General features: G+C 50.1%; 1 protein-coding gene across 1 annotated transcript; it reads left to right on the top strand.

The window, feature by feature from the left end:
• The first annotated feature begins 5,320 nt into the window (after positions 1–5,320).
• Positions 5,321–13,828, top strand: METTL21C (methyltransferase 21C, AARS1 lysine). Its single transcript, XM_042930061.1, has 6 exons — positions 5,321–5,429; positions 5,658–5,792; positions 9,101–9,251; position 9,319; positions 12,304–12,421; positions 13,434–13,828. Exons 1-6 carry the CDS (start codon positions 5,321–5,323, stop codon positions 13,826–13,828), a joined length of 909 nt encoding a protein of 302 aa, XP_042785995.1.
• The last annotated feature ends 2,693 nt before the right edge of the window (positions 13,829–16,521 follow it).

Below are 16,521 nucleotides of genomic sequence, written 5' to 3'. Positions count from 1 at the left end.
ACACCTGCAGCTGCTGGTTCCTGCATCCGGGCTGAGGTGCTGGTGTGGGAAGAGCCCAGAAGCCCTCTGAACTTGGAATGGAATCATTCTGAGCTGTGTGTTCTACATCATCTCCCAGCCTTTCCCCTCGGGCCGAAGCTTTGATTGCCCACCGCAGCAGCCGGCTTCATGGAACACCTTTTGCTGGCTGCCACCCTTTCCCTGAGTTATTCTTCCTCCCCCACCCCCCCCCCCCCCCATCCCAAATCCTTTCTCTCAAATCCTTGTCTCTAGGTCTGCTCCTGGGAGAAACCTGAGGAAGACAGAGGGTGTGATGTTCAATCTGTCTATTAGACAGTCTGCAAATGCTAATCGACCCCATTTTATAGGTGAGGACACTGGGGCTGAGGAGGCAGGGATCACTGGGCTGGTAGATGGGTGTGTGGAGGATGGAAATTAGAATCTGCCCTGTGGCTCCTGGCTGGCTCAGTCAAGAGTGTGACTCTTGATCTCAGGGTCATGAGTTCGAGCCCCACATTGGGGGTAGAGTTTCCTTAGAACAAAAAAAACATGCCTTGAGAATTTACCCTGCAACTCCAGCCCCCCACCGAGGCAAGGGGTTCTCAGCCTTGGCACTGGTGACATTTTGGGCAGGATTGCTCCTTGCTGTGAAGGGCTGTCCCACATGACACACAATGTTTGGCACCACCCGTGGCCTCTACGCACACCAGGAGCACCTGCCCTAGTTGTGACAAGCAAAAAGTCTCCAAATTGCCACACATCCCTGGGGGGGGGGGGGGGTTCCTCCGTGGTGAGGACCACTTGGCTGAGAGAGTCAGCTTCAGCTGGAAAAACGCTGTGAGAGATCTGGGGTCTACACCATTGGAGAAAAGCGAGTGACAGCACACTCATGGACTGTTTATTGACCCTGCGTAAACCTTTGGTCCAATCGCGCGCTTTCTGACTCCAGATCTGGCCCACTTTCCATCATGCTGGCTCCCTGAGATCAATTGTTTCACTGCTCTGCTTGTTAGAAAGTTCTTTCCTATTGAGACCAAATGCATTTGCCCGGCTCTTACTTCATCTGTGTGTCCTGCAGAGCCACGCCCAAGGCCTAATCCCCCGTCACGGGCTGACATCTCAGCTCTGTGAAATCACTCATGTGTCCTCTGCCCTATAGATCAGCACCGACCGTGTGCCAGGGGACAGCTGTGGACTCGGGCTTCAAACCTCTAGGCTCTTTCTCAACCTTTGAGCAGGAATTTCCAGGGGCCTAGAGTCTCTGTGTTTCAAAGCTTCCAGGTAATTCTGATGTAGACAGTATTTAGGGATAGTCCAGTATTTACAAACCTTGGACCTAACTCATTCCAGCTCTGGGCAATAGAATTCTGATTTGTTTCATTAAAAAAATTTTTTTTCATGTTTACCTATTATTATTTTTTTTTTGAGAGAGAGAGAGAGAGAGAGAGAGAGAAAGAGAGCATGAACAGGAAGGGAGAGAGAGAGAGAGAGAGCAGAGAGAGAGAGAGAGGGAATCCTAAACAGGCTCCACACTGTCAGCATGGAGCCTGACACAGGGCTCGATCCCATGAACTGTGAGATCATGACCTGAGCCTAGATCAAGAGTCAGAAACCCAAGAGTCAGAAACTCAACCAACTAAACTGCTCAGGTGCCCCCTGATTTGTTTCTTTTTAAATTTTTTGTTAATGTTTATTTTATTTTTGAGAGAGAGAGAGACAGAGTGTGAGTGGGGGAGGGGCAGAGAGAGAGAGAGAGAGAGAGAGACAGAATGTGAAGCAGGCTTCAGGCTCTGAGCTGTCAGCACGAAGCCTGATGGGGAGCTTGAATCCATGAGCCTGAGATCATGACCTGAGCTGAAGTTGGATGCTTAACTGACTGAGGTAGGCAGGCATCCCCTCTCCTGTGATTTTTTTTAATGTTTTTATTTATTTTTGAGAGAGAGAGACAGCATGAGTGGGGGAAAGGCAGAGAGAGAGGGAGACACAGGACCCAAAGCAGGCTCCAGGCTCTGAGCTGTCAGCACAGAGCCTGATGTGGGCCTCGAACTCACAAACCATGAGATCATGACCAGAGCCGAAGTCAGATGCTCAACCGACTGAGCCACCCAGGTGCCCCTGCAATTTGTTTTTTAAAGCAGTGATGCAGTTGATGGTTTTTGAAAAAAGAATGAAAAGAAACTCTTAAAATAATAGGTTATTCCATACAAGGTCAAAGACGTACCTGTTTCTGTCCAGTTTCATTGTCAGTAAAACAGCTTTTATAAAGTTTATACAAAAAGAGCCTAGAAGTTGATATAAAAATTGTTATATCAGGCTTACTTCTCCAAATAGTGGGATTAAAAGAGATTTTAAAATATTTCTTCTTTGCCCTTTTCGTCATGTTAAAGCTTATCAAACGAGTATCTGTGTGCATACATATATATACATACACGTACGTGTATTCATATGTATTCCAATCAGTTTTTAAATGTTACTCACATAATTGCAAAGATGACCACCGTTTTGCTATTGGTCATACACAGGGGTGCTGACTCTTGGTGGAAACAAGTTACAGAAGGGCCGGGCACAGAGACCTGGACCACTCCAGGAATACGAAAGCATTGGAATGACCGATCTGGGCTAGACTCCAGGTCACCTCCCTCGTTTCAGGGAGTGGGGAAGCACACCTAGCGGTTATGGGACCACAGCACATCCAGATGAAGACCTGAGTTAAAGAAAAAGTGATAGCAGGGAAGAGAGTACCAAGCCTGGGTGAAAAAATAAACATAGGCTGTTGTGTCCACTCATGCCAAACCACCGTTCGTTCAGGTCGCCGGCTAAACGTCACCCCTCATAAATTGCGAGCGCTTGTTTGATTCCCATTTGCCCAAGGGTTTGATTTACATGCCCTGTATTCTATTTTAAGGGTTTGAGGCTTCCCAAGTGAGCACACGATTTTCCTCTTTCCTTTGTAACTGCCCCCTTCCTTTTCAACGCAATAAATTGCAATGGTTTGCGTTCTTCTTGGAAGAGTTTTTCCTGGTTTCCACTGGGGCCCCAACTAAATACCCCAAATGCAATGTTAAGGCCTTTAACTCACCTCCCTTCTAGTTAGATGTTCTGTCTTCTCTTGGTAGAGTCCTATGTTGTTTCTGGCTTCTGGAAGCAGGGTCCGGGACAGTTCACTCCTCAGCCACAGACGGGACTTTGGCTAATGAGCACAAAGAAAGTTTGCAGGTCTGTACAAAACCCCACCGACCCAACCCTCACTTCTTTTTAAAGTGAAATATGTCTACATTTCAAACTACATCACAGCAACTGGATACCATAGAGGACAGCCTCTGTTCTGCTGGAGGCATTTTCTGGATCTTTTGAGGGTGATTCCATTTCATGTTGCAAGGAGTGTGTGTGTGTGTGTGTGTGTGTGTGTGTGTGTGTGTAGCACAGAGGGGAGAGAGAGAGAGAGATTTCAGAGATAGAGATGTGTCTGCGTGCTGGTGGGTCATGCTACCCTAAATAACTTGGGCTTCCACTGGCTGGCTTTTGTTCATAAAATGCTAATCCTTTCAGGTGCACATCTATATAAAACATTGGGGATTAAAGGGTGCACAGAAATCTCAAATCTCTTCTGCTACATAAGGTAATGTTTAAACTAACAGTTTGAAATGATTCTGAGGGTACTAACAAGAAGTCATTTTAAAAACTTCCCAAATCTTTATTAGATAACTAACACACGATATATACCACATGCTACGTCTGACTAATGACACTAGGTAGATTCCTGTAGTTATTTTCTAGAATAACTACAATGCACGGTGCATTACTTTCAGTGCAGAGATGTCTGGGAAAAAATTAAATTCTCATGTGAACTACAATGATGGGGGAGGGAGTCATTTCCTTCCAAAAGGAAAAGTACAGCTGTCATTTGGAAATAATTCTCCCTCGCTTGCATGCAAAATGGGGAGATGTCTTAAATTTAATGCACAGAGTCCCATGGTGCTGGATGAGGGTGGTTTGCGTGGAGTGTTGGATTTATCGCACGACCACGCTCTGGCTTCGGACAAAACGGTTGCTGTTGTACATGAGACGCTCTGCGTAGCTTACCTCTGTTAATTACCACAGCCTCCAGAAGAGGTAGGTACCCCCATCATGCACAGGGCAGAGCCAAGATTCAGATGCGGGCGCCTCTCCACGGTGCCAGGCTTCCTCCCTGAAGACGCTGTGTGTACTGATAAACAACCGGGCAGTATCTTTTAGGGGTAGGTTGAAAGGAATGAACAAGTAAGCACCCACAAGAGAAAGAACTTCTGCTCTGACGCACAGCCCGGTAGAGCACTGTGGCTGGCGTGGGGAGTTGGGAGAATTGGGGCAAATATTTGGTTATTCGATTGCAGAGCCAAGGAGCATGTTAAATTACTTTCACAGGAATCTCATTTGTCTGAAGCCCTGTGGCACATTGATGCGAGGCACACACAGCCTGTCCCGGGTGTGCGATGCAATGCCGTTTGCTTCGGGGGCTGTGCTTTCTTGCATTTTGTCTGTTTGCTCACTGGAGTAAGCCGTTGCCCCCAGCTGGGACGACAGGACAGGGTAGCTCGGGTATGCAGAGAGGAACTCAGGATGGTCAACGCAGATGAGGCAGACCGTTCACGTTTTGTGCAAAGGACTCGAAAGTGTCACTGTGACAGCTGAGCGTTATGAGTGATTTCAGGGCAGAGGGGGCAGGGAAACCCAAGCCGAGCCTGCCTGGTGGGGAAGCCCATAGATTCTGCTGCACGACGTCCTGGGTTTGACTCTGGGATCTGCCCCTGCTCTTGGGCTGCCTCTCAATCCGGCTGTGCCTGGCCTGCTTGCATCTGAGAAGAGGCATAATAATAGCATCTACTTCACAGAGACTATTGCCAGGACTGGAAGAATCAATGCACTGCACCAGAGCGGGGCTTGGAACCAGTACACGTCCTGCAGTTACTATTTTGATGCCCATCAGTGATCGCAACGGCCAGCTCTCCTTTTCTAAACCTGGTAGTTTTCCTCTCCGGGCTCATCACTTTCACCCTCCTGCTTCTCACCTCGCCCTAGGAAGCAGGCAGATACTATCATTGCTGATGAGGAAACGGCAGGCAGGGGGGTGGGTGGGCTGCCAAACGCCCCAGCGGGGAGCCAGGTCAGGCGCCTGGCTCGGGCCCCCAGCGCTTTCTAGATCTGGCGATAAAGCCTCCGCTGAGAAGGGAGCAGCCCTGGGTTTGGTTCAAATCCTGCCTTCTCATCCGTGATGTCATTGAGCCCTCAACCCACACGGTACCCGTGACGGTACGATGCGCTGCTAGATCAGATTTTCTTCATGAAGATTCGGTTCCAAAAGCTATTAGAGATGTGGTTTAGAACCCAGCCACGTCGTGCGTGTCCGGCTACGCTCGCTCTGTGTTTGCGTTTCTTGATGCACGGAACAGGTGCGGGGTGATGTTTGAACGGTCCCCCTCTCCTTTGCTCTGCGAAACCAGGATGGCAGCGCCTTGGGGCAGCTGCTTTGCCGACGGGGGGAGCTAAAGCTGAAAAGCAGGGGTTCTTTGCGGCTCAGCAGATGCTAAGGCGATAAGCTGCACCTTTTAGAGCCTCTGGGAGGCTCAGCCAGCCTGGGCTGAGCGCGCGGGGGGCCTGTCCGCTTCTCTGGTCTCCAGCAGCTGCGGTCATGGACGCGTGTCTGAGCTCCGAGCAGCGGTCCCAGCACCTGCAGGAAGCACCATGCACCCCGGATGGCTGCTCCGCGCCGGAGGGGGCTCCCCGGGAGGAAGACACCGGTGGCCCTCCAGGAGGTAACCTCCTTCCAGACCGCAGCACCTTCTCAGCTGTCTCCCTGGCCAGGGCATTTTCCAGCTAACTTCCGTGACAAGAGTTCCCGTTTCCTATTAACTCTAGATGGTTCCTATAGTGAAGCGTGGTAGAAAAGTGCCTTAACGAGAGCAGAAGCATAGCATTAAAAGCAATCTTTGTTTTTGTTTATTATGCACTTATCAAAGTCCACAAATTTGTTTTGGCGTGTCTGTAAATCTCAAATGGTTATATTTTTTGTTAATAAGAAATTTTATTTATTTATTAATATTTTTAAATGTTTATTTATTTTTGAGACAGAGAGAGACAGAGTATGAGCGAGGGAGGGGCAGAGAGAGAGGGAGACACAGAACCCGAAGCAGGCTCCAGGCTCTGAGCTGTCAGCACAGAGCCCGATGCAGGGGCTCGAACCCATCAACTGTGAGATCATGACCTGAGCCAAAGTCGGACGCTCAACCGACTGAGCCACCCAGGAGCCCCTAGAACTTTTAAAAAGAAACAAAACCTTGATTCGCTTCGGCTTTTCGCCAGAATGTTCTCCCCGGCAACTGTATCATACGTGGGTTGCATTTCTGCACAGAGGGACTCAGTAGTAATAAATGGTAGACGTAATGATGAATGTCAGAAAAGCCAAGATACAGCATTTCAAACCTTTATAACCATTTAACATGGTAAAGTTATGTTCCAGCTCAACTAAATCAGGACTGTTTATTTTTGCTAAACTAGTTTACAGAGGAAGGCATTTGTATCTCTAAATCCTGATCTAACACTCTCAGACTAGCATCGATACAATAAGTGAAAATGTTTAATGTGCAACAAACACAAATTATCTTTGTAGGACGTGGAAGGGTCTTATGGGACAATATTTGTACGCTCGTGTTACTGTCCAAGGTTGATTGGGAAAACAGGACTTATCAGCTCATTAGCCTATGAACCGGTGAGCCGTTCCCAATCAGCCCATTGACTTTTCCTGCGGTCAGTGAAAAGTAAGTCCCCAGCTGGTGAGACGCAGGAGGAAGGGAAGGAGCCATCTGAGCCACAGTGGCGGAGGGAAGCCTGCAGGAGCTGGCATGAGTCCCTGCTGGTCTGGCTGCTCCGAGTCACCTACTCCAGTGACGAAACCTCAGAGGAAAAAGGAGTTGCCCTGGACTGGCTCCTTGTACCGACTGGCCTGTACCAGCTCCTGAATTTCAGGGATTTTTTTGAGGGTGGTTGTTAAACATGGCCATTACTGAAATGTAAGTTATGAAAACTTACCACTCAATAGATCAGATAAAAGCCAAGGTATATTTAAAGGCTAAGGTAATAAATACAACTCATCATGACCTATTTTGTTACATTATAAGATGATCGTTAAGATTATCTATGCGCTTGAGGTTATTGGTGTCCATCGCTCTGCGTGGTGGAAATACTCTGCCATGGTCAGCAGGTGCACAGCTTTCCCCAGGGCGTCTGCTGAAGGCTGGAAATGGCCACGGTGGGAGCATCGACACCATGGTAATCGTCAGACCCTAAAGTCGGTGCTTCCTCCCCTCGCCCCACACCGACTGTTAAGCATTTACCGGCAAACCACGGTCTAGTCCTCTGCCTCTTCATCGTCTCTGCAAAGCCCAGTCAGCCTCCGGTTCCCTGGGAGAAGCTAGGCCCTCTTTGGTCTTTCACAGATAACAGGTTGGTGGTGTTAGATGTCAGGAGCTTCCCATAACAAGAGGCGGGTGAAGGCCATAAGTCTCCTTCCCCCCCTACCAGGGTGCGGGACAGGAAAGGATGACGTCTCACGACTGACTTGGCCCCTGTTTATTAGCAGGTTCTTGCTCGGTGAAGCCCCACGTCTCTGGAAAGCTCACCTTTAGGTCAGGGCGCAGAATTCTCCCCCGGGGGCTGGAGCCCACGCTCCATCAGAACCGGGGGCCAAGAGCAGTACTCCCAAAAGGGCTGTGGTCGCCCGTCATGCTAGTCTACAAACCAGTCCCCGTGCTCCGCTGGGCTCTGAGACCATTTCTCAGTCCGCTGCACGCTGACCCTTTTTGGTAAAATACCACAAAAATTAATTGCTAGAAAAACAAAATGAAAACACATGCGAAGACAAAACGCCAGCCCTGTTTTGGGGGGTTTTGTCAGTTTGCTTACAATTGGATTCAACAGGCGTGGTCACACGGTTGTAAACATTTGGAAGAGCTGACTCCAAATGTCTGTGGTCTTCTGTGAGCCTGTTCCAGTGAGCAGACCAGCAGCACAGATCTGCCCCGGTGCACCCGCTAATCAGAGACACCCCAAATCGCTTCCGTCCCCGCCTGCCTCAGAGGGTGCGCTCCTCACTGGGTTTCTCCAAAGACCCTTGACCCTTCACCTTGTATTCGCGCCCTGCCCTCACCTCCTCCTCTTTCGCCTCGAGTGCAGATTTCTGATGAGAGCAGCTCAAATGTGAACCAACCGCCCCTGTCATCTCCTTTCCAAAGCCCATCTTCCACCTGTGGTGACAAATGTCCCAGGCGAGCCTCAGGGAGCCAAGGCAGGTTTCGTGGGGGTCTCCCCCCGGCTCCTTGCTGTTAACTCCTGCCCACCGCTGGCACTAGCAGCTTCCGTTCTGCTGTGCGTGTGCTTGGCATCCCCACTCCTGACATTTTCGTGCGCTGCTCTTTTTATTCTGGAACTCTGCAAAATCTGCACGACCTGTGCTTCCATGACGTCAGCCGCGATCAGGTGCTCTTTTCTGCTCATTTTATGTGATATTCGAGAGCTGCTCATGAGTTTAATGGGTATTTAAAGCAATAGTAACTTAATAGCCAGGGTTCATCTGACAACCACCCCAGGACCGTGGAGCTGGCTCGTCTTCGGGTGACCCGTACCTTTTGCAGAGGAGCCGTAGGAAGGATTTAAGGAACACGCTCCAGCCAACACGCGGGAATGTTACTTCACTTCGAGACCTAAAAATAGTCGGGTCCGTGTTTGCCTAGGTCCTCATGCAGACAGCTCGTCCGTGCCATTCTGCTGGTTGGCTACAGAGGGCCTCAGAACAGAGGGGTGGAGGGGAGCCACGCCTCTCTGTCCTCTGCTCCATGGAGGAGAGGACCCAGGGCATCCTCTGGCATCTCGTCGTGTCACAAACATGTCGCGTCCGAACTCGGTGTCCCTATCACCCCAGATCATTCGGGTTTGTGCCAGTTTAAAGCCACGGTCATTGCCAGCATCTGAGGGAAAACTGCCCAATCTGTTCCCGACTTATCAGCTCTACTTAGTATTTGTGCTGGATCCACAAATCACGGAACCTATTTTATTTTCTGCCCCACAGGCTCTAACAAGATAGAACCATCCCTTCACAGCCTCCAGCAGTTCGTTCCTACAGACTATGAGAGCTACACTCAGGAGCACTATCTGTTTGCAGGCACGAAGATTGTCATCCAGGAATCGATAGAGAGCTACGGCGCGGTGGTGTGGCCGGGGTGAGACAGCCGTCACCTTCAGGATGGCGGGGTTTCTGGGGGCGACAGTGACAATCCCATACGTCAGGGTCACCTGGGACAATGTGCCAAGTGCTTTTGCATTCTGTGCTTCCCCAGTGGAGGGTCGCTTTGGGCCCCCAGGGGTGCGGGGGTGCGCCGGGACTCCGCAAAGGCACAGCATCTCCTGCAGGAGTCATCACTTCCCTCCAAGCCGTGTTTCTTGAAACAGTATTTTCTACATGAAGATAGGCTTGAACATGTCAGGAAGATGAAAAATTCATATGAACGTTGAGGGAAAAAAACCAAAACGATCAGAGCCCAGTGCTGGCTTCCCTTCCAGGCCGTGGGTGTTCCAGGGGAAGCGTGTGGAGGCCGGGCTCCCTGTCCTTCCTGCAGCAGCCTGCGAGGGCGGCATGGAAATGGGGCAGATGCTGTGCATTTCGAGTCAGGAGCCCCGCTAGTTCCTGCTGTGTGGTTGTGGATGCCCACTTCCCTCCCTGATCTTCCTTCTGCACTGGGCATGCTGGGCAGAGTAAGGGGCACACTGGGCGGAGTAAGGGGCACACTGGGCGGTGTACTGGGCATGCTGGGAGGTGCACTGGGCATGCTGGGCGGAGTATGGGGCACACTGGGCGGAGTAAGGGGCACACTGGGCGGTGTACTGGGCATGCTGGGAGGTGCACTGGGCATGCTGGGCGGAGTATGGGGCACACTGGGCAGTGCATTGGGCATGCTGGGAGGTGCACTGGGCACAATGGGTGGTGCACGATCACTCTGGGAGGGTCCTGAGTACTCACTGAAGTAATTGCTAAGGCAACACTGTTTTCACCTGACAGCCAGGGAGCTGAGGGCTCGGAAATGTCGACCCGCTGGGGGAAGCTGTGCCACCGGGGCTCGGGACAGTGGCCCTCCAATGCCAGCTGGTTGTGCTCCGAGAGGCTCCGGATCCAAGCTGCTCTGTAGTTACTGGGGGATGGCACGGGGGTCTGGGTTCAAAGGCAGACCCGCATGCTGAGCTTTGTGTGGGTGGAGGCGCCATGGGGCTCCCTGGGGAGGGCATCCTGGGTCCTGGGGGGCAGGTGAGGGGGGGCCAGGAGGGTGGTCCTGGAGCTGCTCTCCCCCAGATAAGGAAGCTCGGTGTTCATCCTCTGTGCATGGGAGCCCGATGTGCTTCCCAGGAAGCTTTGGCTTCATAACACGTTTGAAAACCGCCAACTCCCTGCAGCTTCCTGGTGTAATGGATGCGGTGAATGGACAGCTGGGGGGGGGGGAGACAGGAGGGCAGGGGGTTCGGGAGATCGGGGCTGGAGGAACATCTGCCCCCGGGGACTGTTTCATTCTCAGTAAGGCCTCCACCTTTCACACACAAGCCTGGCCTCTCTTGGCACCTGGGTTTCCTGAAAGCTGGGAAAGCAGGCTTTATGGGAGGTGGGAGATGCCTTGTGTGACGCCCAGTGCAGCTCTCTGCCCAAGAGCCCACATTTCGGAGTTTGCTAGCAGGGCTGGGAAGGGGGGTGTTCACCACACAGGGGTTCATCAAGCTGGGTCTCCGGATGGCACCCACAGGGGTCAGCTCCCAGGGCAGGGCACGGAGGGAAGCCTGCAGCTTCCTCTTCAGAGAACCCCTCCACAGCATGCCCTTGTGATGGCTCTGGGTGACACGTCCTCATGTCCTCCCTGCACCACAAATCATTATCCGTCTTCAGACGGAGAGCTCCCTTCCCAAGTCCAGAACTCTGTGCCGTGTACCTGCGATGGTGCTGTTCCACCTGCCGCTCCTCGCTGGAGGCCCCCCCCCCCCGCCCCGTCCGTGCTCCCTCATCCTTCAGCACTGAGGTCACCTCTCACTGGACCCCTGGGTCCCTGGAGGGGGCCTCCTTTATACCCCTCACCTGTCTTAGGATCCGTTTACATGTCCTTCCCCCAGCCCCGCCGAGTCCCTAGAGAGGAGACACGGAGAGTCACATCTGTCTGTGCGTGTGACTATTCACTATGAACAGATGGGGGGGATGAGAGGGAGCAGCCTGTGGGGTAGGTTTCTGGGGCCCCTGCCCTGGCCACAGCGAGGGGCACGTCTCACACAGTCCGGGCCGCCCCCACTCCAGCCGGGCCCCAAACAAAAGTGGCATCATAACGAGCCCAGAGCAGCCACAGGAAGAAGAGAGCTAACACCGTGCACAAACTGGAGTTCAACTTGCTTCTTCATCCCAGGATTCACGTTCCTAACTCGGGGGACTTCCTCTGCGGAGGCTTCCTGATCTCTGGAGTCCGTGGTGTTGCTAACCGAGACCCCTCAGAGTAAACACCTCACCCGTCCATGCAGACCCAATACCCTTTATCTCTTCGTAGAAAGGTGGGGAGAAGGTGGAGGCAGAAGAGAATGAAGGAAGAGGGAAAGGACGTCTGAGCTGCGGTGTAAAAAGTCACATGCTTTCTAGCGTCTCGTTGCTGCGACTCAAGGCGTGGCCGTGGACCCGCAGGGCCGCCAGGGCCCCGAGGCTCGCAGACACGCAGTCTGGACGTGGGCACCCTGGCCGGGCCCCAGGTGGCTGTGGCACACACTGCAGCCAGACAAGCCCTGTTCTGGTGTCTGTCTCTTCGACGCCCGCTTACGGAATGAACACCTGCCCCGCCGTCCAGAGCAGCGGACGAAGCCCCGAGCAGCCTGAACTCGCTGAGCCTGAGGCCGCTCACTATACAGCAGTTGCTCCTGAGTGGACGGCCCGGCCGGACCAGAGCGGTTCTGGAGGCTTCGTCTCCTGGACTTGAGAGCTGAGTTCATCTGCCCGTTGCTGGACACGGACTGACCCAGGGTCTTCTGAGAGAGGCAATCGAGAAAGTCTGTTTCCAGTTCCTGTGACACCTGTTGTACCTTTCAGGTTCCAGAGGTCCAGATACGGCATCGAATGTAGATTTCAATCCTTACGAACCCCTTCATAAACTGAAACTATTAATAACGTCTCTTTGGGTATTTCGCAGGGGTAGGGAGGGGAGGGGGGTCGCTACTGGTTTCCAACGCTCTGATGGTCAGGTGACAATTGTATTCTTTTAGGCTACGGCTTTGTGTCAGTATTTGGAAGAACATTCAGAGGAACTGAATCTCCAAGACGCTAAAATTCTTGAAATTGGTGCTGGACCAGGCCTTGTTTCCATTGTGGCCAGTATTTTAGGTTTGTCTGTTTATTGCTCACTTTGTTTCAGAAAGACCCTCACTTTGGCAGCAGTGATAGTGAGGGCCCCCTGTCCGGCCAGCTGCGATTCAGGTGCCGGGTCACGATTTCACTCACTGAGTCCCCCAAAATGTCACGAGCGAGGAGTGAAAGCTGTTAGCCCAGAGAAAAGATAACTGCATCTGAGAGAGGTTCGTTACCTCGCCCAGTCCACCGATTACCAGGTGATGAAGTTCAGATTCTGGAGGTATGACTGTCCAGCCCCTGTTGGGAACATGTCTCCTGTTTCTTGCCGGAAATGTTGTAACTAACCCTTTGAAGAGACACAAGTGAGATAATCCAAGGCGAAGACAGACTTATACCCCAAATGCGGGTTGTGAGTTCCTGAGCACTGAGCAGGGGGTGGGCACAAGTGCGGCATAATTCTGCCGACGCCTTTACAGTTCTCCTGTTCAAGCCAACCTGGGAAACGTGGCGGTCCGTTGTGGGGACTCCCGTCACTAGCTTGAAGATGCCTAACAGTTAACTTAACAAGTTTAGGTTGGGGAGAGTCATACAACACAGAAAGAAAACTGGGTGCTGAATACTTCATATAGAAGAAAACACAAATCTTCAGATAAAGAGAATTGTAGAAGGAAAAGCACTATGAATTCTTCTATTAAGCAGCTCATTATCCTGAAATCTCCCAACACCACACCACTGTTTCTTAAAATGTGCTAACATTATTCTATTTCAGTGGTGATTTTGCCCCACAAATGTCTAGAGACGTTTCTGATCGCCAGGAGTTGGGCTTAGAGACCCGGGTGCTGCCAAACGTCCGGTGCTCAGCGCAGACCCCCCACAGGCAAGAGTTACCGGTGGGACTGGGTCAACTACGTCCAGCCCGCATGTCAATGGGGACAAAGCTGAGAAGCCCAGTTACATTTCTTGTGTTCTCCCTGAGTGTACGTGTCTGCTGTGGCTGCCTGAACGTTTCTAGGTGATTCCTACAATTTTTCTCTTTGTCTCTTAGGAGCGCAAGTCACGGCAACGGATCTGCCCGACGTCCTAGGAAACCTTCAGTACAATCTCTTGAAGAACACGTTAAAACGTACAGCGCATCTGCCCGAAGTGAGAGAACTGGTTTGGGGGGAAAGTCTGGAGCAACGCTTCCCCAGGTCATCGTTTCATTACGACTACGTCCTGGCCTCGGATGTGGTTTATCACCACTACTTCCTGGACAAGCTGCTCGCCACCATGGCGCACCTCTGCCAGCCGGGGACGGTGCTGCTTTGGGCGAACAAATTCAGGTTCAGCACCGACTACGAATTTTTAGATAAATTCAAGCAAGTTTTTGATACAACGCTCTTGGCTGAATTTCCAGAGGCATCGGTCAAAATTTTCCAAGGAATACTAAAATGGGATTAGACAGAATGCCTTTCAAAACGTTAGTGTGTCTGTTGAGTGGTGGTAGAAATTGGACTGTCAGTAAAAGAGCTTTTATAAGACTGAGAAGCTAGTGCATAAAACCGACCTGTATGCTTCGAATAATGGTGTAGCAGCTTTCTAAAAGAACCTATTTAAGATGAACTGGTTAATCTAAATATCTACAAAGGATAATAAGAAAACGTAAAAGTACCTTTGTTGGCTTCCAAAAGGGCTCAATTGTTTAATACACTTCATACGAATACATTAGTTAAGCAGTGGATTTCCCCCTTGTTATTTCTACTGTGAATCTGTCAATGCACCTTTGTCACGTGCCTTTTGAAACTGAGCTTGACAGGGTCCTTCTAACTTAATTTTGAAGAATCTACTTATACAGATTTCAGCTGCAGTGAAGGGAGAGGATCTTGAGTGACAGTGCACTTAGGCTTAACATTAATTAAAAGTGAAAAATACTGGATTGTGGAAAGGGATATTATCTTAGGAACTTCATAAGATAATTTACTTTACAAATATCCTGCTCCTGTGCCAGTTAATTGCCTGCAACCATTTCAAGTTAGATTTCTGGATTGTCTGCTTTTTTCCCCCCTCAACTTTGATTTATGATTAAAATTCCTAGAAGGGGCACCTGGGTGGCTCAGCCGGTTAAGCGTCCGACTTCTGCTCAGGTCATGATCTCACCGTCCATGAGCGCGAGCCCCACGTTGGGCCCTGTGCTGATTAGCTCGGGGCCTGGAGCCTACTTCGGATTCTGTGTCTCCCTCTCTCTCTGCCCCTCCCCCGCTCCTGCTCTGTCTCTCTCACTCTCAAAAATGAATGTTAAAAAAAAATTTAAAAAATAAAATTCCTAGAAAAGTAGGAAAGAATGGGATTTTTGTTTGTTCTGATAAAGGAAGGCTACGAAAAATCTAAAACAAACATCACGACTATAAAATGTTAAAAGCTTCTTCTCTGAGATGGGGGAAAAATGAAAAATTCAGCTACCACCATTTCTCAGCATTATACTGGAGGTTTTAGCCAATGTAATAAAGGAGAGGAATAAAACATGCACATTTAGAATGGAAGAAAGAAAAGGGACCCTATTCGTGGGTGATATGATTGTTGATAGAGGCCAGGAGCAGCAAACATTTCTCTGTAAAGGCCAGCTAATAAATATCTTCAGGCTACATACCATGTCTACGGAATATACACATACATATTTTACAACCATTTATAAAAATTCAAGACTCACTCCTGGCTTGTGGACCCTGTGAAAAACAGGCTATGGATTAAACTTGTGTAGGCCATGGTTTGCTGGCCCTGGAACGACAGATAACCTACAGTGGAACAATTGGAATTTATAAGAGTTTAGGAGGGGCACCTGGGTGGCTCAGTTGGTTAAGCGTCTGACTTTGGCTCAGGTCATGATCTCACAGTTCCTGAGTTCCAGCCCCACGGACAGCTCAGAGCCTGGAACCTGCTTCCGATTCTGCATCTCCCTCTCTCTCTGCTCCTCCCCCACTCACACTCTGTCTCTCTCTCAAAAGTAAATAAACATTAAAAAAAAATTAAAAAAAAAAAAAGAAAGAATCATGAACCCGCATCCCCACATGGATTTCAACTCCTGGCAAACCTTGTTTCATCTCCACTTCTGTGTTAATTTGAAGCAAATAGCAGATCTCCTTTCTTCTATATATTTGGTTCATACACACACACACACACACACACACGTATATATACATATACATGTACTTCTATATATACATGAATATATATACACGTATATATGACACACAACCACAGGACTTTATCACATCCAAAAATATATTCGATGTAATATAAAATTTTATACTAAATAATTTAGTACTGTATATTCACATGTGGAAAAACCCAGTGTTCCAATTTCCAGTTGTTTGCTAAATGCCATGACCTTTACTTTTAGAGTTTGTTTGAAGCGGGACCCAGCCAAGGTCCACAAATTTGATTCACTGACTGGCATGTACCTGAAGTCTCTTTCCACCTGTGGCTTGAACCTCTTGCTTTTTCCTCGTGCCACGTATCTGCTGAGGAATCTGAGCTGTGTGTCCCGTAGCATCTCTACCCCCCCGCATGATGCTGACAGCACCACCAAGGTATCCCTTCCGTACGTCCCTCTATCCGGTTCTTTGTGTAAATTGTGCATTTTAATGGCTCCGGTGTGGAACCATCCAGGCCAAGCGCGGCTTGGATCGAACTCCAGCCGAGTCCTACTCATGAGTGAAAAGAGAGGATCGCTGCCTGGATGCTACTGAGTTTTGAGGTAGCTCAGTACACGGAATCATTGAGATATAGGGGAGGGACTTTAAAAATCACACGTAAAAGGAGAACTATGGAAGACAGGTCCAGTCACTTGATATTCTAGCCCCATCTTGGATAGGGCTTGGCGTGGTCAAGATTCTAGAATCACTTCCCTTTCAGGACTGGAAATGCAGGTGGTCCTAACTGCATCGTGGAAACTGACATCTGCCCTTCCTTGCTTCTGGAACTGAAATTCTTCACGTGTGACCCTCGAGCGGACACGGCTTGTGTAAATTATACATTTGCTGGTTAATTCTTTGGAATCCTCTCAGAAAAGCAGGGGTTCTAAAGGAAACTAAAACGATACCTTTGCAGGAGCGTGCAGGGGGTTCGTGCCGCATGGCGCAGGGGACCGTGTCTGC

This window comes from Panthera leo, chromosome A1, assembly GCF_018350215.1.
Source record: "Panthera leo isolate Ple1 chromosome A1, P.leo_Ple1_pat1.1, whole genome shotgun sequence".
Classification (NCBI taxonomy): Eukaryota; Metazoa; Chordata; class Mammalia; order Carnivora; family Felidae; genus Panthera; species Panthera leo.
The sequence above is the reverse complement of the archived record's forward strand: the minus strand, read 5'-3'. Positions and strand labels throughout refer to the sequence as shown.

Bases quoted from the DNA above. Each gene is read 5' to 3' on its own strand.
- METTL21C (XM_042930061.1), top strand. From the start codon at position 5,321: ATGAAGATTCGGTTCCAAAAGCTATTAGAGATGTGGTTTAGAACCCAG. The intron at 5,430-5,657 runs GTGCGGGGTGAT...TCTGGTCTCCAG, and splicing joins TTTCTTGATGCACGGAACAG to CAGCTGCGGTCATGGACGCG. The intron at 12,422-13,433 runs GTTTGTCTGTTT...TTTGTCTCTTAG, and splicing joins CATTGTGGCCAGTATTTTAG to GAGCGCAAGTCACGGCAACG.